At 41.3% G+C, this 22459-nt stretch overlaps 1 protein-coding gene across 1 annotated transcript in view; it reads left to right on the top strand.

The window, feature by feature from the left end:
* Positions 1 to 1095: 1095 nt before the first annotated feature.
* The window catches only part of LOC126244545 (U4/U6.U5 tri-snRNP-associated protein 2), a 72277-nt gene continuing 50913 nt past the window's right edge, over positions 1096 to 22459 (top strand). Inside the window, exons 1-4 of the mRNA XM_049948249.1 lie at positions 1096 to 1314; positions 18570 to 18725; positions 18981 to 19094; positions 19179 to 19354. Coding sequence (XP_049804206.1) covers positions 1125 to 1314; positions 18570 to 18725; positions 18981 to 19094; positions 19179 to 19354 — 636 coding nt within the window. The 5' untranslated portion in view covers positions 1096 to 1124. The remainder of the gene's footprint in view (positions 1315 to 18569; positions 18726 to 18980; positions 19095 to 19178; positions 19355 to 22459) is intronic.

Below are 22459 nucleotides of genomic sequence, written 5' to 3'. Positions count from 1 at the left end.
TCTAGTTCAAATTTCACATACTTTAAACCAATTCAGCCTCAAGAACAAAAGTAGTCTTTCCTGTTCAGCAATTCTCCTGGCCCTTTTTTGCAGAACCTACACTTCCGTGGGAGAGCTTCAGCTATTACCTCAAACAGTTTCTAACTAAAGTCGCCCCAATTGAACTCCAACGCAGAAGCTTCGCATACCATTCGGACTACCCTATGGCAACGTCCGCACTTATTACGCATTGTAACACAAATTTAATACTGAAAAAGAAGTTGGGCTGTATTGTCTCTATGCAACTTCTTTATACTTCTAGCTAATCTTAAATTCACTCTTATTATTAACCATGAGTATCATTGGAGAGTAAATGTATTGGCGTGTAGGAGAGTAAGAACCTACAATGACTTACGAGGCTTTTGCAATATACTTGTTTATCAAATTTACAGAATTTTCTTACTGCAAGCTTTTGTAGGATAAATGCCTATTTTACCTACACTGTGTTGTTCCACAAGGCAAATCAATGTACCGAGAAAAATATCGAAATACAAAGCAGGCTCACGACAGTGACTTTTTGGTGTGTTGTGATAGCAAATCAGAGAACTGAGTATGAGAAACCTATATTCATTCAGTTGCCTTATACGGACTTTATGCACAATACCAACAGTTATTGTCATCAACGATGACTCAATGACTGCTTTACTCTTGTAGAATGACCACTTTCTCAATTAGAATGTGATCGGAGCGGGGGCCACACCCAACATACTTGCGCTGAATCAGCTTCTCAAAATCTCCTTATTTTCAATAAAAACAGAATTCAGAACAATGCGTGAAACTATTTACGGTAATGAAGCACACCAAAGTTAAGCCATCGACAAGAGTCCTGGATATTTTACTAAAGTTTGTGGTCGCCATTTGTTCAGCAGTATAGATGTATCTATTCGAAACGGAATTTTATGTGTCGAAAACAGTATTGGTTACTAATATGCTGCTACAATTACCTTGTAATGGCCGAGCAGTCAAAAAAAGCCAATAATAAAATAATAGCAAAAGAATCGAAATAACAATTACTAAGAACAAAACGTCTTTATTCACTTCTTTGATTAACAGACGCTAACACAAGTAAGCAGAAGGTAATATTTATGTTTTCAAATGTAAACATGGCAGGAGAGTCGGTAGGGAGTGAAGAGAACGATACTTCTGTTCAAAATGCAAATGTCAGGAAAAACAGAAGAGACTCAGGTAACACTGCTAATGACAAGCCTGGTGCTCCAAAGTCCATTAAACGGAAGCGTGATTCGTTAGAAGTGATCGACGACGATGTGGATATCAGTAAGTCTTTGTTTACATTACAGTAACTGTTCAGTTGCCAGTAGTGATTGCCTGTAAAGCCAAACATGCGTAGTTTTCTAGCCACTATTGCGTCTCTAACTCATCTCTGTGTATATAGTTACCGATTATTTCCGGTACCATTTCTGGCATTTGTTAATTTTGAACAGGGAGACTGTATGTAACCATAATATTTGTTAGCGACTTTTTCCTCGCTCAGTTAAAAATGTGATCTCAGGTGAGTCACTTTGCTGCGTAAATGTTTTTCAGTACAATCAAGATCTAATTCAAGCAGAGTAATAAGCCTAGAGTTCATTAAACTAACTTTGTCCTTTACTGACTTTGAACTCCAAATAATTATTCAGCTCTCAGTGCTTCTAATAAGTAATTTACGTTCTTGTATTACACGATTCTGCATTTGGCTAGGAGCATTATTTCCTCCCATTGTTTACACATTGAGGAGATACAAGTAGCACCTGTTGTGAGGATGAAGGGAGACAACGGGTGGGTCTCTCTCATCCTAGGAGTTGAGTGACCCCTTCTTACTTTGTAATCTTCCCCAACGCATCCCTAGCTTCTACCATAGAAAAAATTTGTTACTAGTTCCGAAAGCTATACTAATTTCTTTTACATCCATAAATGTTTATCAGTAATACTAATAATTTCGCCTCCTGAAGGTAATCGATGGGGAACATGGAGTATTTTGATATGTACCAATAGAATAGTACAAAGGCTCAGAAGGATTTGTGTTGAGTATAATGGTGTAGGAGATCATATTTTCAGATGTTCACAGTAATGTTAAATGTAGAACTGCTATTTTACTCATTTATTTTTATTCATTAAGGACTCTCATGGTGGTATAGGGTCTGTCATGCTAATGCAATGCAAATTCATAGTTCAGAATATAGATATATGCAGAATACATAAGTATGTATTACAAGCAAGGTCAGTGGTTGGCCATGACCTTGATTAAGGAAGCATCCAAGAACCCGCAAGGTCGGTGGTTGGCCATGACCTTGATTAAGGAAGCATCCAAGAACCCGCCTAGTGATTTAGGAAAACCTAAGTGAGGTAGGCCATTCAGAGCAGCTCTTCCTCCTGAATATGAAGCCAATGTCTGAACAGCAGCACTGCCTCATTCAGTTGTACATATTGTACAATGTTCTATGATTAGCACACAATTTGCTCCAGATAACTTACAGTATAAAACACAGTTTTGCTATTCATCACTGCACACACTACGGGCACGCTCTGGTGATGTGGGCCATGAAGATGCTGCTATGCCCTTGTGCTATACCCAGCCTGTTTGGGAAACTGACTCCAGACCCAGAAACATTTAACTATTCTCCATGTGTGTCTTCCTGTTCTTCCCTATGTCCGCCTGAAAAGAACTGAGTCGGCATCCCCTCAATGATATATATGTGAGATGTTGAACCTAGGACAATGACAAAACATTACTACCATGTACTTCATAAATACTTTAGGAGTAAAGGAGACCTCCCAACAAAAAGCAAAATTGTTGTCATCGACATGCGCAAACGAAAAGATAGAAAACATGCTGGCTTTCAGGGTAATCCTTTCTCAAGTTAGAGTACACACACACACTCCCCCCCCTCTCCCTCCCTCCCTCCCTCCCTCCCTCCCCCTCTCCCTCCCTCCCTCCCTCCCTCCCCCTCTCCCTCCCTCCCTCCCTCTCTCTTATGCCCATATATTGTGCTGACTGGATACAATGCCATTGGTTCAGATCGGCAGGTGGGCTGGGGGAGATGAGGGTTGGATCAGTTAGGGTTGGTAGAGGGAGAGTGTGGTGGGAGGCACATAGAGGAGTTGGGGTTGGTGGATAACAGCTCAGAGGGAAGCAGACGGTTTGCCTCTAATCCTTCTGGGCTGGTTGAGATTTGTTGATAATATGTTCATGATCTTGACACATGACCAAGACATTCTATCCTCATTCTTGCACAAACTCATACCTTCTCTCCCAACTGATTTACCTGGTTCTCCTCATCCCAATGTGCCTCCTTACTGAACATTTATTACCACTTCTCTAAAGGTCCGTCCACACCTCTGTCCACAAGAAATCGCTAACCGTCAACAGTACCTGCATTTCAACAGCTACCATTCCTTCCACACCTCAGAATCCCTCCCATACAGCCTGGCCACCTATGGAGGTCATACCTACAGTGACGGAACTCCCCTGCTAAATAAGTTGAAAGTTACGTGAAGGCCTTCATGGACAAACACTACTGCCCAAACTTAGTCTGCAAACAGATTTCATGTGCCATACCCATGTACACCTGCAATCTTCCTACCATCCCCAAGAATAAGCTACAAAGGGGTGTTCTCATCATCACCCAGTATTATCCTGGACTAGAACACCTGAACCATGTCCTTTGCCAGGGCTTTGATTATCTATCATCATACCTTGAAATGGGGGACATCCTACCCAGGATCCTTTCCATCCCTCCTAAAGCGGTGTTCCATAACCTACCTTACTTACAACATCCTAGTCTGTCCCTCTGGCACTCCCACTCCCATGCACTTGCCACCACATCAGAGGCCAGAACATCTGTAAAAGCAGCCATGACATATACCAACTCTGCTGCGAACCTTTCACAATTTTTTAACAACCAGCTGTCTACCAGGATGAAGGGCCATCGCCAAACTGTTGCTAAGAACAAAATTGACCACCTGGTGGCACTACACATAGCTGAGCACAACACACTCAGTTTCAGTGGCTGCTTCTCAACCTGCACCATCTGGACTCTTACCTCCAACACCAGTTCCTATGAACTATGCAGATAGGAGTTATCCTCGTAGCACAGCCTTCTCTTCCATAATCGTCCTGGCCTCAATCTCTGCCCTCACATCCTCCTCCCAACAGTTTCCCATTCCTCTGCCCTTCACGCTCTCCCAGTTCAAGTCCTTACATCACTGTCAGCATTTACCAATCCTCACTGACCCCGACACGCATGCATCACATGCGTAGCCTGGGCACATGCCACCCCTCCCTCCCGCATTCCTAGATGGCAAACGGACTATCTCCTAACAAGTTGCCAGCCACTCTCCCCCAACCCTCTGCCTGCCTCTCACCTCCCTCTGTCTCCCTCACATGACTCATCCCTCAGCTAATCAAGTCCACTGCCCGAACTGCAATAATGGCTTTATGTGTCCAGTTTGGGGCCTGTATACTGTTTATGCATCCCTTCAGAATAGACACTGGAACCCTATCTGTGCCTGCTGACTTCTCATTTTTTAATTTTTGTCTCCAAGCTTGGCCTCAGTGACCAGAGATGATAGTATTGTGTGCGGGAGAGTTGTGCTTGTGTGAGTGTGTTTTTTACTTTAGAAGAGGACCTTTTGGGCAAATTCTCAAGTGTATAGCAGCCTTTTTGTTGTGGTTGTCTGTGACTCAACGTCTCCTGTATATGGCGTATGGCAACCTATCCTTCTCATATGATTGTTGTTATTCCATCCTGGATTTTCCATTATTTGACTTTAACTTCAAGCTGTGTTGTGACGAACATCATTATTGTGTGCGCTGTGTAAGCTATTGTGGGAATTACATATGTTTTAGAAAGATTTTACGGTAAGCACCAGTTTCTCTTTTTCTACTTCATTGCTATTCTAATCTAGAGTTTCCATATATCAAGATGTGAAATCCACTATAGTAATGTCTTCTCACTCTTCTGAGTTCAACATCTCACTCATCAAGGGGCAATGCTGACTCAGTTTTCCAAGTGTGCTGAGGGAAGGATAAGAAGCCATTCATGAAGCATAGTGAATGTTGGTGGGCATGAAAGCATCTTTCTGATGAGGCTGGAGTTAGTCCAAGTGGTATAGCAGTACTTTGACAGTCCAGGAGCCAGAAGCAGGTGTCTTTAGTGTGTCCAGCAATGAAGAGCAAGACTGTTTTATATTATGAGTTACCTTCAACAAATAGTGTGTAATCAAGGAGCATTGTACAGTAGGGAGCAATTGAATGAGGGAGTACGGCTTTTAAGAAACTGGCATTGTATTTGGGGTTTGGAGTCACTCTGCCTGGCCAACCTGATTTGGGTATTTGTGGTTTTCCTAACTCACTCAGGCAAATGCTGGGATGGCTCCTTAATCAAGGCCATGGCCAATCACCTGTCCTAAGCTCATAGAGCACCTATCCTATCCTCTTTAAGAATGTTGTGTATTCTGTGAGTTGTACTTTATGGTGAGCTGATTTGCATTGTATTGGGAATTACCTTGACAAATCCTACATCATTTCGAGATGACCCTTGGATAAGAAAAATAAGTAGGCTAAATAAATAAAAAAATTAATTTTGTTAGCTGGCCAAAGAGATTAAGCCACTACTGACTTTTCCACACACACAACATTAATATGATTCATCCCCCACAGATTTTCATTAGTGTACACACTCAGAAATTTAAAACTGCTAGTTTCTGTTGCCAAGATATTACACATATATTTTATGTTGGTTTGGTGATAACTGTATTTTTACATGCCACCTTGATGCTGTGATCATTGAAATAGGTCGTTAATTTCATTAAACCATTAGTAGGAAAAGTCTTTCCGTCTTTAGTGTCTCTGCAGTTGAATAATATCGAACAGTGGGAAATATGAGGTGGAATAACAACAATATGGAATGGATATATTGCAACTCACCATATAGAGGAGACCCTGACTGACTGACAGGCACACTGAAAATAGCCTGCTAGATACTTCCAGTTATCAGACTGGCCTTTGTCAGATGTAGACAAAACACACTCACACACATTCTCACCTACGTAACTCACAAACATATTGTTGCTGTAGTCTCTAGGTGCTAAGGCTTTACTGTCATTGTGTACATCTGAGAAAAGACTGCCCGTGAGCAGCAATCTATCCATTTCATATTATTGTTATAGAAGAAGATGAGGATGTCATCTGCATAGCTTGTTAAGTGGAAGTTAATGGATTGTGCAGTATTGTGAACACATATGAGGAAGAGAAAAGGAATTTGTTTTAATGGATCATGTGTCCATTGCCCTAGTGTCTGAGATTAAAAGATTATATGACCTTAAGATGTCAATGAGTCTCATGTTTACTCCACTATGTATTTGAATTTGCATCTGTATTAAGCACAACATATAGTAAGGTGATTAGGACAAGTTTGTGCAACTACACTATTGATCTATCCTTGAAGCACATTACATCAGTATTTGGTGAGCGATACAGGTACTGTAATCATGTTCTTCTTCATTACTTGGAACACAACCACCCATCATTTCAATTGTTTACACATTGGGAGTTCATAGCTTTCTAAGTCACTCTGAGCAATGATCTTTTGAGAGGTACCTAACTCTAAATGTCCATTATATGCTGTTCTCTCTGCAGTGTTCTTTTTCTTGCTGAAACTGGTTGAGATGGATTTGCCCTCACTAACAATCCATGACAGATTTGAAACTGACTGCCACTGACAAGGTTTGACATCATCTCACTGTCTGTGCTGATAAACTGACAACTTTGGGCAACTTCATACATGACATGCAGTTGCATGACTGCCCTATACCAGTTCTACACCATCAACAGGGATCCAAAATAACCATTGTGCTCTTCTAAGGGAGTCACTAACACTTAGTCTTGGGAAATTAACATGTATGGTCACACAGACTGTATTTAATTTATAAAGTTAGGAGAAAAGTTGCTGATTTGAATAAAAAGGAACAGAGCTCTTTTGCAAGTTAAGCAAAATTGATACATTTATTTCCTACTCATCACCACTACCACCACCATCACCGCCAGCCTCGGGCTGGATCTGTTTGGAATGTAAACCTCACTATCCAGCCCTGTTTTCCCATCATCATTCTGTGTTCACTCTGGTCCAGTCTTCACCTCCTTTTTTCAACAGACTCCTCCATACCTTTCAGCCATCTATCCCCTGGTCTTCCTCTTGGTTCCTTCCCTTTCATCTCCATTTCGTGTATCTTTGTGGGAATCCTCTTGTTTTCAATTCTCTATAAGTGCCCATACCATCTTAGCCTTGATGTTTCTATCCTACTCTGCAAGGCTTGCTCTTTCATTGTTTCCCTTATCCTATCTCTCCTTGTAACTCCTATCCTACTTCTGAGGAACTTCATTTCACATGCCTGTGGTCTGCTTACATCTCTTTTCTCCATTACCTATGTTTCAGATGCATAGGTCAGTATTGGGTTATCGTCTCTTCTCTGTATCACTTCTTTACTTTTTATGTGGGACATCTGTAGCCCAAACCAGGCTCCTAACACTTCGTAGGAATGCTTCTGCCTGTCTGCCACATCCAGTGACCTCTTTCTGATTTCTTCCATTTTCCTCTTTCACATGTGCCAAGTACTTAACACTTTCCACCTTATTCAGTTGATCACCTCCAAACCTTATTCAAGCTAGTTGATCTACCTTTCTTTCTAATTGTAACCAGGATTTCACATTTTTTTACATTAAATTTGATTCCATACTGTCTTGCAGTTTCTTCCCAAGCATCCAGCTGTTCTTCAATGTCCTCCTCCCTGTTTCCCCAGATCATCAAGTCATCCTCAAACACCATTACTTTCATCTTGTCTTCTTCAGTTTTTTCTGCTACCGTAGTCATTATCTCATCGAAGACCACAATGAAGAGGAGAGGTGACAGTGCACTGTGCTGTTTCACACCACTTGTTTACTGGCACCAACCTGTCCTTTTGTTTCCCATTTTCATAAAGCTCAGACTTCCACAGTACATCTCCTCTGCTCTGCTTGTTGTATCTTTTTTCACTCCCTTCTTTTCTAGTGCTTTCCAGACCTTTTTCTTTTTAAACAGACACTCTCAAATGCCTTTTCTGTATTGAGAAAGACCGTCACAAGGTCTTCCCCAATTTCATAGTGGTGCTTCTGGAGCTGCCTTACTGCAGATATGAGGTCAGCAGTTAACCTCACTGATCTGAAGCAATTTTGATCTTCTCTGTTTGTTCTAGACTCTTGTTCAGATCCTGATCTCCAGGATCTTTCCATAAACATTGGCACAGTGTGACTCCTCTGTAGTTTCTACAACCCTTCCTACTTCCTTCTTGAATATATGGACAATTAATGCTCTCTTCCAATCTTCTGGAGGCTTCTCATTCCACACCAACCTCATGACATGATTCGTCCACTGTTTCCCAACCTCCCCCGAAGTACCATTTCCATTTCTTTCCATGTCAGGTCCCCCCCCCCCCCCCCCCCAGGCATTTATTTTTACCTCCTTAGTCTATCATCCACATCCCCAAGTCCATTGTTGTTATCCATTCCCATTTCTACCTATGATTGTTGCATCCTCTCTCAAACTTCTCCTCTTACTTTTGACCATTCCTTATAGTACTTTCTTATTTCCTCTGCAATCTTCCTGCATCATCTTTGTCCATTCTTCCATCCATTTTCTTCTATCTTCAGCCAGTGTGTTATTACCTCTTTTTTTTTTTTTCTTATGCTCCTCTCTTGCTAATTCAGTCCTTCCTCAGAACCACAGTCTGTGAAGGCTTTGTTTTTCTTTGCATTACCTCCTTGTATCTTTCATTTCATCATGGTGTTTCCTTCCCCCATTTGCTGCCACTTCTGCCTCTGCCATTGCACTTTTAAATTGTTCCCATTCCTATTCTCCTGTTTTTGGTTCATCCTTTGGTAACCTTTTTGCCCTTATAATCTCATGGTATTCTTCCTTGACTTCCTTTTCCTTCAGTTCCCATACTCTGATTCTCCTTTTGTGGTCCACTGTCTTTTTCTATTCCTTTGTGATTGTCAGGCTCATCACCAGTAGCTGGTGGTCACTATGCAGTGCCTCATAACCGTTACAGTACTCTTTGTCTCCCAATCATAGAGCATGTAATCCACCAAATATTTATGCACTAGATTCTTGCTGTACCACATTAGTTTGTGGCTCTCTTTCTTCCTGAACCATGAGGAACCGACCACTAAACCACTTTTCTTGCAGAATTCCAGCAATTTATTTCCTTCTTCTGCTTCCCCATCCTTCTGTCCCCAGTACATTTTCATACCCTTGTCTTTCAATCTCCATATGTGCATTCAAGTCTCTCATGACTATTTTCCTTTGTCCATTCTTCTGCTTTAGTAGTTCTTTCTCAAAGTCCTTCTCTTGAGATGTGCAGCCCACTGGAGGGACATAAAACTGAACCACTTCCATACGTCTTCCCTATGTCATTATTCTGATCTTCAATATCCTGTCACTTATCCTCTTTATCTCTTCTTTTAGGCTATCCCCACTCCCTTTTGTCTTCCTTCTTCATTTCCACTCCAATACAATTTATAACCTTTTCTCAGATCCCTACTGTCTTCTCCTTTCTATCTTGTCACTCCCATGCCTAAAATATCTGTCTTTCTATTTTCCATCATATCCACGATCTTCTCTGCCTTTCCTGTCAGTGTTCCAGTGTTCAGAATTTCAATTCACAATCTGTTTGCCTGTGCTGAGTATGCCCTTTTATAACCATCTTTATCTTTGGCTGCTAATAATTTAATATTTATTTGTACACATTGCTTATAAGAATACAGGGTGATTCAAAAAGAATACCACAACTTTAAAAATGTGTATTTAATGAAAGAAACATAATATAACCTTCTGTTATACATCATTACAAAGCGTATTTAAAAAGGTTTTTTTTCACTCAAAAACAAGTTCATTGATGTTCAATATGGCCCCCTCCAGACACACGAGCAATATCAACCCGAAACTCCAACTCGTTCCACACTCTCTGTAGCATATCAGGCGTAACAGTTTGGATAGCTGCTGTTATTTCTCGTTTCAAATCATCAATGGTGGCTGGGAGAGGTGGCCGAAACACCATATCCTTAACATGCCCTCATAAGAAAAAATCGCAGGGGGTAAGATCAGGGCTTCTTGGAGGCCAGTGATGAAGTGCTCTGTCACAGGCTGCCTGGTGGCCGATCCATCGCCTCGGGTAGTTGACGTTCAGGTAGTTATGGACAGATAAGTGCCAATGTGGTGGCGCTCCATCCTGCTGAAATATGAATTGTTGTGCTTCTTGTTCGAGCTGAGGGAACAGCCAATTCTCTAACATCTCCAGATACTGTAGTCCAGTTACAGTAGCACCTTCGAAGAAAAAGGGACCAAAAACTTTATTGGCTGAAATGGCACAGAAAACGTTCACCTTAGGCGAGTCACGTTCATACTGAGTTGTTTCCCGCGGATTCTCAGTGCCCCATATATAGACATTGTGACGGTTGACTTTCCCGTTAGTGTGGAAAGTTGCTTCATCACTAAACACAATCTTTGAAACGAAAGATTCATCTGTTTCCATTTGAGCAAGGATAAAATCACAGAAATCGATTCTTTTAATCTTATCAGCTGCAGACAGTGCTTGAACCAATTTCAGATGATAAGGTTTCATAACTAACCTTTTTCGTAGGACTCTCCATACAGTTGATTGTGGAATTTGCAGCTCTCTGCTAGCTCTGCGAGTCGATTTTCCTGGGCTGCGAACAAATGCTTGCTGGATGCGTGCTACATTTTCATCACTCGTTCTCGGCCGTCCAGAACTTTTCCCTTTGCACAAACACCCATTCTCTGTAAACTGTTTATACCAGCGTTTAATACACCACCTATCAGAAGGTTTAACACCATACTTCGTTCGAAATGCACGCTGAACAACTGTCGTCGATTCACTTCTGCCGTACTCAATAACACAAAAAGCTTTCTGTTGAGCGGTCGCCATCTTAGCATCAACTGACGCTGACGCCTAGTCAACAGCGCCTCAAGCGAACAAATGTACAACTAAATGAAACTTTATAGCTCCCTTAATTCGCCGACAGATAGTGCTTAGCTCTGCCTTTTGTCGTTGCAGAGTTTTAAATTCCTAAAGTTGTGGTATTCTTTTTGAATCACCCCGTATTTGTAACAATAGATTCCTCTTATAACATTTGCCAGTGACGTGCAAGAAATAATTTTAATTTTCTTTTGTGTTTGAAGTGTTTCCCAATTTTGTAGTTTATGTCTAAATGGAAAATGTTGAATATTTTTGAAGGAGAATACAGTGTTTCAGTAACACTCTTTCTCAAAACCATTTGACTTTCAATATACTCCTGTGACAGAGATACCAGTGAGTAATGATATACACTATGTGATCAAAAGTATCCGGACAACCCCAAAAACATATGTTTTTCATGTTAGGTGCATTGTGCTGCACCTACTACCAAGTACTCTATATCAGTAACCTCAGTAGTCATTAGACATTGTGAGAGACCAGAATGGGGCACTCTGCGGAACTCATGGACTTTGAACATGGTCAGGTGATTGAGTGTCACTTGTGTCATATGTATGTGTGCGAGATTTCCACACTCCTAAACATCCTAGGTCCATTGTTTCCAATGTGATAGTGAAGTAGAAACTGAAGGGACATGTACAGCACAAAAGCGTAGAGGCTGACCTCATCTGTTGACTGACGGAGACCACTGACAGTTGTTTTGGGGGTCGTAATGTATAATAGGCAGACATCTATCCAGACCATCACACAAGAATTCCAAACTGCACCAAGGTCCACTGCAAGTACTATGGCGGTTAGGCAGATGGTGAGAAAACGTGGATTTCATGGTCAAGTGGGTGCTCATAAGCCACACATCACACCGGTAAATGCCAAATGACATCTCACTTGGTGTAAGGAGTGTAAACATTGGACAATTGAACTGTGGAAAACTTTTATGTGGAGTGACAAATCATGCTACACAATGTGGCAATGCAATGGCAGGGTGTGGGTATGGTGAATGCCCAGTGAATGTCATCTGCCATTGTGTTTATTCCCACAGTAAAATTTGGAGGTTGTAGTGTTATGGTGTGGTTGAATTTTTCATGGAGGAGGCTTGCACCCCTTGTTGTTTTGCATGGCACTAATACAGCACAGGCCTACATTGATGTTTTAAGCACCTTCTTGGTTCCCACTGTTGAAGAGCAATTCGGGGATGGCGATTGCATCTTTCAAAATGATCGAGCAACTGTTCATAATGCACGGCCTGCAACGGAGTGGTTAGATGACAATAACATCGCTCTAATGGACTGGCCTTCACAGAGTCCTGACCAGAAATCTATAGAACACCTTTGGGATATTTTGGAATGCAGACTTCATGCCAGGCCTCACCGATCGGCATCGATACCTGTCCTCAGCGCAGCACCCTGTGAAGAATGGGCTGCCGTTCCCCAAGAAACCTCCCAGCACCTGATTTGAACATGTGCCTGCGAGAGTGGAAGCTGCCATCAAGGCTAAGGGTGGGCCAACTGAATTCCAGCATTACTGATGGAGGGCGCCACAAACTTTTAAGTCAATTTCATCCAGGTGTCCGGATACTTTTGATCACTTAGTGTATCAAAGGATCAGTTTGTGTATCTTTTAAATCACACTGTAGGAAACTGAAAGTTACAGTATGATTGTACAATTTTTATACAGTAAAACACAGATAATGGACATTATAGAAATGGTCCTTAGTTTGAGTCTGTACAACTCATAACAGAAGCAGAGAAGTGAGACAGTGGGAATTGCTAAGTTTGAATAATGACAAGGCGACATATTAAGCTACTGAAGATGGGCCTTCAGGGCATTATACCTTTTCTAGTATCTGGCCGTTTTTTGGCCACTCTTGTTTTTAGTGCAATACCCCCGACCAACCAGTATTCTGGAGCCGCTCCTCCTTTGGAGGCTGTTGCCTCACTCGTACATCATACGTTTTGGACACTGGATTGATTACAAACAATTTGTTGATAGGCCAAATGCAAGTAGGCATCACCAGGTGCATCATCATCACTCATGGGTAGCACACACAGCAGCAATGGTGGCACCACAGTTGAGGGAACTGTCTTGCATCTTCGGGTCATGTGTCCATTAAGCACCTCCGGATCTTCCTCCGCCTGCTGTGTATTTGAGGCACAACCTCCAGCAGGCAGTTCTTCACTCATCTCTGTGCCAAGCGCAGGCCAAGTCCTGTAGCCCATCTGTTGGAGCTTTCCAACTAGTCTACATGTCTCGACAACATACTGGACCACAATGCTGCTCTAGCAGATTTCAGAGGTGACAGTCAACATCTATTGGCCAGCAATCCTTGCCAAAGCCTCCCACTTTCTCTGACTCTGGCCTTCCCAGGATTCCAAGCCAATGTAGTGGTAGTGTTACTGTGAAATGTTGACTGTGTACGTGTGCTCATGTGAATCATAAGATCGATGTCACTACAGACTGTGATTATGTTATTAATATTTGATCAAGGACTATCTTTTCAGTTGTTACTCAAACTCTGTTTTATATGGAACTTAATTTATGTTGTGAAGCTGTAATAAAAGTGTACTTGACTGCAGTAGCATTTCCCATTGTAGGCATCTTGTGCCTTTCCCTCCATGTAACTTGCACAAAGTGCTGTTTTTGTCAACTCCCTTGGTACTTCTTCATTTCTTTTCATTCCTGCAGTGTAGATCTTTCTCGTGCACTTGTACACACTTCTTTTGTTGCGTTTCACTCCTGCAGTGTAGATTGTTTTGTGCTCATGTGCACAGTGTCTTGCACAGTGTCTTTCTTTCTTCTGGGCTTCATAGTGTGTGTGTTTTTTTTTTTTTTTCCATGCCCTGCATCAGTTCCTTTATGCTCAGTAGCACTCATCATTTTCGATGTTTTTGGACCTTCTGAGTATTCTTGTTCTCAGCGTCCTCTGCACTCCGACCACCTGGCCCCAGCTCCACCTTCTGGGTGTGTCCTTTTCCCTTTGTTCTCTGTTTTCAGGTATTTCTTTTGTGGTGACCGCTGCCCCACTGGCTATTGTATCCTTGTGTTTCTGGCAGTCAATTTGGTTAATTCCATCTCCTAGTACTACCAGCATTACATTTTTCATTGGCAACTACCAGCATTACACTTTCCATTGGCACTGTTAAATTCTTAGTGGCTGCTTTGTTCAAGCGCTGTCTCCCAGTGCTGCCAGCACCACACCATTCTGCCACCCATCATGCCAGCAGCCGAATTGGTCGAGCCCTGTCTTGCATTGCTGTCAATAACCACTGGCACTCCATCAGCCTGTTGGCATCTGGCTGCTCTTCTGGCTTTTTTAATCATTTCTGGCAGTGTGTGCATGTCACTGGTTGGCATCAGTTGGTCACTGGTTTTGTTCCCATGAACCACTGGCTGGTCATATCTGGCCCTACAGTTGGTTCATCTGGGACCATTCCACCATTGGCTGCCCACCACCTCTGTGGACATTGCTTCACAACCTTGGGTCTGAGTGTCAGGGTCACAGCCACCAACAGCTCCTCTCACCCTTTTGGGTATCCTCTGCATCGACCCAGGGGAGGCACTCCTTCTGCTGGACTCCTCCTGGCACTGCGATCTCCTTTGTTTGGCCCCACCAAACTCAGTCCAAGAGACGGTAAGCAGGCCAAGAGATGGTATGCAGGATCTCTTGGCTTGTGTCAAAATGGCACTGCTATCTTTTCCTTATGACGGAAGAGGGGTCTAGTATCAGGCTATTTGTCAACCACTCTTGTTTCTGGTCCCTTTTTGAGTATGGGAACCTTGCATGTGGTTCAGCATCACCCTCACTGTTGTGGATACTTTGCCTCATTCATTACTGTAGGGTCCGACTTGAGACAGGAGTCTTCCTAACTAGCCCTGCAAACAGCCAACTAGTTGAGGCTGGAGTCCCTCCATTACCTATCAGGCGGCAACAACGACTGCTGAATTATGCTGTACACGTTCGTAGCTTCTCTGAACATCCCAACTATCGTATCCTTTTGCCTGGAAGGGAGCTCCACCTTCCACAACAGCAACGTAGAACTGGGTATACAATTGCTGAATGCCTCCAGTGTGTCTTTTTGGATCTGCAAATTCCTCCACTGTCACCTCTGGTCAGAGAGGCATTGCATCTGCCTTGTTGGCTTGTGCCCTGACCTCAGATTTGTCCAAAGTCTCCTTTGGTCCAAAAGATTCCATAGCCGCCACAAGTTTTTGCCGGCTGTTATTGGCTGGCCTTTGAGACATATCCAGGTATGGAAGAGGTATTCACAGATGGCTCAATAGTAGATGGATGAACAGGCTTTGCAGACACACAAGCACGGTGCAGTGAACTCCACTCTCTGCTAAATGGATGCAGCGTCTTCACTGTTGAATTAAAATTATTGACCATTAAACAAGCCTTTAGCCATGTTCAGTCTTGCACAAGCAAAGGTATCCTAATCTGTAGTGATTCCTGTAGCAGCCTTCAGGCCTACAGACTATTGCTACTCTTCTCACCCACTGGTTACTTCTGTCCAGGATCTTGTATCTGACCTCCATCAAGCTGGGCGGCCAGTCGTTTTTGTTTGGACTCCTGGTCATGTGGGGATTTCGGAAAATGAATGAACTGACCAGTTGGCCAACCCATTTACCAGGATGGCAATTCTGGAAATGGAGGTTCCAGAACTGGACCTTTTGTCATTTACATGCCATCAATTGCTGGAAGTCTGGAACTGAGAGTGGTCTGCCCTGATCTTCCCAAACCAACTGAGGCCAATTACAGAGACACCACCCCTTGGCAATCTTTCCATGTGTGCTTCTCGCAGGGAATTCACTGTCCTCTGTTGACTCTGCATTGGCTAAACTTGGCTGACCCATGATCGCATTCTCTGATGTGGGGATCCTCCATATTGTGGCCTGATGGTGGCCCACTTACTCATAGACTGCCCTAATTTTGGCTGCTTTGAGACGGGATTTTAATCTTTCTGACAAGCTACCTCTGGTGGTAGAAGATGATGCCAAAGCTGCTGATATGGTGTTACATTTTGCCCATGAAGCTGGTTTTTATTCATCCCTGTAAGTTAGAGCTTTTGGCCTCCTTGACTGCCTGAGGTTTGGTGGGGCATCCTGTCTCCTGCTCGCTCGCACCCCCCCCCCCTCCCCCCCAGGTGTCCCTTTTCAGCCCTTGCTCGGTGGCCAAGCTTGTCCTGTGCCCTTTCCATCCTTTTATTCTGTTTATTCTTTTTCATTTCTTGGCTTCAATGCCTTGTCTTAATTGATCCTTTAACGACTTTGTCTGCTGCCTTTTTTTTTTTTTTTTAATTCTGTTAGTTACACTTAGACTTTCCAGGATTTGTCTTCCACCTCCATCCATCAAGAACCATTCCTGGTTTGCCAGTTAATGATTGAAGGGACTGATGACCTTGCTGTTTAGTCTCTTTCACTCCAAACCAACCAACCAACCGTGTTTCTGGCACAACACCCACAACAAGTAGTTGGTCTGCTCTGGGGCCACAGCACTTCTTCAGAGGTTGTTTATGCACCTTGCTAGTACATTGTATTGATTACAGACAAACTGTTGGCAGCCTAAATGCTAGCAGGCATCTGAAGAGGTACAACCATTGCTAATAGGCATGCACACAGCACAAGTGGTGGCACTACAATTGGGGAACTAGCCTGAATCTGCAGACCACATGTCCATTAAAAGCTCACAAATATTCTTCTGGCTGCTGTGTATTTAAGTCGCAGTTCAACTTCAGCAGGTAGCTCTTCATTCATCTCTGGGCCAAGTACACACTACTTCGTGCAGCCCATCTGTTGGAGCTTTCCATCGAGCCTACACCACACTGCATGACAATGCTTCAGCAGCTACCAGCGATGACACTCCACATTGAGCAGTCAGCAATCTTCTTTAGAACCTCCCACTTCCTTTGACCCTGGCCATTCCAGGACACTGGTTGTTCTACAGTGAAATGTTGACTGAGTACTTGTGCTATTGTGATCATTGAATCACTGTCACTAAAGACTTTGATGCTATTACTCACAGCTGGTTGATGTCAGTCATTGTAATTGTTAGTCAAACTATTTCTTATGTGGAACTTAACTTCTGTTGTGATGCTGTAATAAAAGTTTACTTAAATGTGACCTAGGATCATCATTCATTAATCGTGTGTGCAGTTTCAACAAAAGATACAAAACCTTTAAATAAATGCTATGATTGTAACTGAAGCAGATGCTTTTATTTTATATGTTATGAACATAATACACAATTATGAGATTTATTAAGTGCCAGTGTAGCTTTTAACACACTTATATGATTTTTTACAACAAGTTAACCCACTGCAGTAGCATGCAAAGTATATACAAGTATGCAGCTGTAGAACCCTGTTTCTGTGACTGAAGCATTTTAAATTCTTTTGGTAGCTGCTTAACAGCAAACACAAGCAGCAAAACATGAAACAACATTTTCTATCAGGGAATAAAATTGTATAACAAATTTCCCAAGAAAATGAAAAAGGCAGCTGAAACTTAACTTCATATTTAATGCATCCTGCACAATTAAAAATTACTAAGAGAACTCAGAATAAGGATTAATAAACGAAGAAAGCAACTACAACACCATGTCACATTACAGTACATAACCACAGTGAAATGCTTGTACAGGGAAATCTGCCAAGATCTGTAGTCTTCTAGCTCAACATTTCTTTCATCGAGTGGGTTACTGACACGATATTCTAGACAGATTGAAGGGATGATATGGAGATGTACATGTTCATAGTCCTGGAGTTACCAGCAGGTGTCTGTAGTGTATGCAATGGTGCAGTGCAAAACTGTGTTTTTACTATAATATATTTGATGCAAATTGTGTGTGATTAAGAGAACATTAGGGACCAATTGAATGAAGCATCACAGTCATAAGACACTGACATCATATTCGGAAGGATAGAGTTTGCTCTCTTCTGCCATTCAGATTTACGTTTTCCATGGTTTTCTAAAATCATTTTAGGAAAATGCTAGGATGGTTCCTTCAGCAAGGCCACACTTGACCACCTGCCCTACCCTAATAAATGTACTTACATATTTTGTGTGTACGTATACTAGAGTTATTTATTTTCATTATATTTATCAATGAAATGATCACACAATGAATGAATGAATGAATAAATAAATAAATAAATTACTGTTTGGAGGATGAGTGTGTTTGAGTTGCTGTGAGAAAATAGTTGCTGCCAGACTTTGCTGTACCATGTCAGTGCTTATCAAGGTACAGGACATTTGGGCCATAATTACTCTTCCAAAAAAAGGAACAGTTTCAGTAATGACTTTTATGAGGGTTTTTCATAAAAATTCATAAAATGTGTAATGGCTATGCTGATAGAATATGTACACGAACTTTTTTATAATTTTTGAGAGGAAAAATATTATTAAAATAATTGCATATACTGAATACACTATTTGAAAGCAAATTAACTACAAATAGCAATAGTTTGCATGACAATATTATGACTAATATATAATACCTTTTGCAGAACCTTCCAAAGATCAACTACGAACTCATCGCCTATGTCCATACTTAGACACTATAAACCGACAAGTTCTGGATTTTGACTTTGAAAAATTATGCTCCGTATCCCTGTCAAGGATCAATGTCTATGCTTGCCTGGTGTGTGGGAAATATTTTCAAGGTGAAGTAGCTGAACACATTGGGTTTTGTGTGTGTGACACTTAAAAGATGTGTAATAATTACACATTCATTATCATTTTGAATATAAACTAATATCCAGAAATGTATCATTTTCAGTGCTGTAGGATAATGCAAATAAAATAGTGTATTCCAACCTCCCTCATCATTTGGGTGAATGAGAATTAGCAGCAATTCAATGTTTTTAATTATTTTATTGAAAATTAATTAATTTTTTTTAAACGAATATCATTCCCAGGCAGAGGGACAAACACACACGCATATACACATAGTGTCGCTGAAAGCCATCATGTATTTCTCAACCTTCATACTTTGAAGTTTTACTGTCTACCAGACAACTATGAAATTATAGGTAAGTATTGCTAATAACATTTGACAAATGTCAGTTTCTATTTAATATGGAAATGCTGAATATTTGTAATTTCACATTCTACAGATTCCTCGCTTGATGATATAAAATATGTCCTCAATCCAACATTTACTTCAGAACAGATTAGTGCCATGGACACTAGTGACAAATTATCAAGAGCAATTGATGGAACAATGTATATTCCAGGGATTGTGGGACTTAACAATATAAAAGCTAATGACTACTGCAACGTTATTTTGCAGGTGAATCACATTTATTTGAATCCTTTGATAACTTTGTGTTTTACATTATCTTTTTTGAAATATTGCTATAATTCTTTGATATTTTCTGTTGTTGTTCCCACAATGCATCCTCTCCCTCATCTCATTTAAGTTTTCATTTAAGGAAATATCCAAATTTCTTTACACTGATTTTTCCTTTATAGTGTTAGTTTGTAACACTACTATAAAGACATTTGTGTCAGTGCTACCTTACTCCTCTACACATCCATTTCACCAATCGGTCACTCATACATATTCCGTCAATATCATATTATGAAATGAAAAATAAAGAACTTAATGGGTTAATGATGGATCACAAATTGCATTATTTATTATTGGAATTGTTTCTTCTTCAAAAAACTAGTTGAAACTACACTTTGATTTAGAAAAATCCCGTATGTCACAATGCATGATTAACTTCTTCTCACCAAAACTTCAGATACAATAGAAAAATGGCATGAATAATTAGAATGAACCTGTTCAAGGTAGGTGCAGTTTTATCCCAATTATATTGAAACACACGTGTGTAAACACATCTGTATCTCAAGAACATTGCCTTACAACTGGGCTGACTGAAATTGACTGAAATATTACACCTAGTGCATGTGTGTGACACAACAATAATTCAGAAAACCAAATCAGCAGGCAAAGATTATGCCTTACTGCTGGATACGGCTTTATAAGCTGTTGTTCTGTGACTGTTGATACTCAAAATAATAAATATTATGATGTGTGAGGATATAGGAACCTCACACATCATTGGAATTCAAAAATAATTTTGCCATGAAGCTTGGGGCAACAGTAAGTTTCAGTGTGAAATCAAAGAAAAAAAGAGTCTCAGTAGATAAGAAGAGAACAATAGCTTAACACTACATAATGATAAGAGCAACGTACACATAAAAAATTATCCACACTTGACAAATATTGTTTCATACAAACACAGCTTCAAGAAACAAGTTCAAACTACACATTGATTTAGAAAATTTCTGTGTGCTACAAGACAGAATTAACTTCTTCACTCTGAAACTTCAGACGCATTAGAAACACGGCACTAATACTTAGAATGAATATATGCTCAAGATGGATGCAACTTTATCCCAATTATATCAAAACACACACACACGTGTTAATGCATTTGTATCCAACTGGACTGGATTGAATATTACGTCTAACATGTACACTATGTGATCAAAAGTATCCGGACACCTGGCTGAAAATGACTTACAAGTTCATGGCGCCCTCCATCGGTAATGTTGGAATTCAATATGGTGTTGCTCCACCCTTAGCCTTTATGACAGCTTCCACTCTTGCAGGCATACATTCAGTCAGGTGCTGGAAGGTTTCATGGGGAATGGCAGCCCATTCTTCACAGAGTGCTGTACTGAGGAGAGGTATTGATGTCAGTCGGTGAGGCCTGGCACGAAGTCGGTGTCCCGAAACATCCCAAAGGTGTTCTATAGGATTCAGGTCAGGACTGTGTGCAGGCCAGTCCGTTACAGGAATGTTATTGTCGTCTAACTATTCCGCCACAGGCCATGAATTATGGACAGGTGCTCGATTGTTTTGAAAGAGTCAATCACCAACCTCCAATTGCTCCTCATGCAGTTTGGGATTTTTGTGTGATGATCTGGATAGATGTCTGCCTATTACACATTACGACCCTCATCAACTGTCGGCAGTCTCTGTCAGTCAGCAGAAGAGGTCAGCCTGTACACTTTTGTGCTGTATGTGCCCCTTCACATTTCTACTTCACTATCACATCGGAAACCGTGGACCTGGGGATGTTTAGGAGTTGAAATGTCACGTACAGACATATGACACAAGTGACACCCAATCACCTGACCACGTTTGAAGTCTGTGAGTTCTGCAGAGTGCCACATTCTGCTCTCTCATGATGTCTAATGACTACTGAAGTTGCTGATATGGACTACCTGGCAGTAGGTGGCAGTACAAAGTACCTAATATGAAAAACAAATGTCTTACTGTCTTTATCTATTCATGTTGGAAAGTTAATTATTGTCACTGCAGACTACTGTTAACTGCATGCTGCTGTCTGACAGAGCCAGCCGGTGTGGCCGAGCAGTTCTAGGCGCTTCAGTCTGGAACCGCGCTACCACTACAGTCGCAGGTTCGAATCCTGCCTCGGGCATGGATATGTGTGATGTCCTTAGCTTAGTTAGGTTTAAGTAGTTCTAAGTTCCAGGGGACTGATGACCTCAGATGTTAAGTCCCATAGTGCTCAGAGCCATTTGAACAATTTTTTTTTGTCTGACAGATAGCATAGTAAGGAAACCACATTCCTCATAAACATTTCAAAATTTTCCAGTGGGGTTCTGTATACAGTTACAGTTAAAGGTGTTTTCAGTATTAATTCATAAACACAAGCTTCTGTGTACTGATCGCTACAAAATCCACTTGTCTCAATGTTTTTGAACTTGGGTTGTGTCTTAATATATGCAACAACTCCTCCTTTCCCCATGTTAATTTTGCATAAGCTCCTAGAGTGTTATCTTTTATATGTAATTTACCTAACCCTACTCAGATAGACACAGTGTGTCTTATTTTTTTCAGAGCTCTCTAAATTTTCCAAATCTTTGTTCATTATGAGCAGCTAAAGTAAGGCTTACAGGTTAGCACTTCAGGTGTGTGATATAACATAAAAAGTTTTTTTTTCTGCTTACAACAAGGACGTAGCACTCACTCAACCACAGTATATGTTAGTTAATTTAATCACATTAGAATGTAACTTCAATGTATCCAAATTGTATGTTGTTGTTGTTTGTTGTGGTCTTCAGTCCTGAGACTGGTTTGATGCAGCTCTCCATGCTACCCTATCCTGTGCAAGTTTCTTCATCTCCCAGTACCTACTGCAACCTACATCCTTCTGAATCTGCTTAGTGTATTCATCTCTTGGTCTCCCTCTATGATTTTTACCCTCCACGCTGCCCTCCAATGCTAAATTTGTGATCCCTTGATGCCTCAGAACATGTCCCACCAACCGGTCCCTTCTTCTCGTCAAGTTGTGCCACAAATTCCTCTTCTCCCCAATTCTATTCAATACCTCCTCATTAGTTATGTGATCTACCC

Source organism: Schistocerca nitens, chromosome 1 (assembly GCF_023898315.1).
Source record: "Schistocerca nitens isolate TAMUIC-IGC-003100 chromosome 1, iqSchNite1.1, whole genome shotgun sequence".
Lineage (NCBI taxonomy): Eukaryota > Metazoa > Arthropoda > Insecta > Orthoptera > Acrididae > Schistocerca > Schistocerca nitens.
Note: the sequence above shows the minus strand (reverse complement) of the source record. Positions and strands in the feature narration are given on the sequence as shown.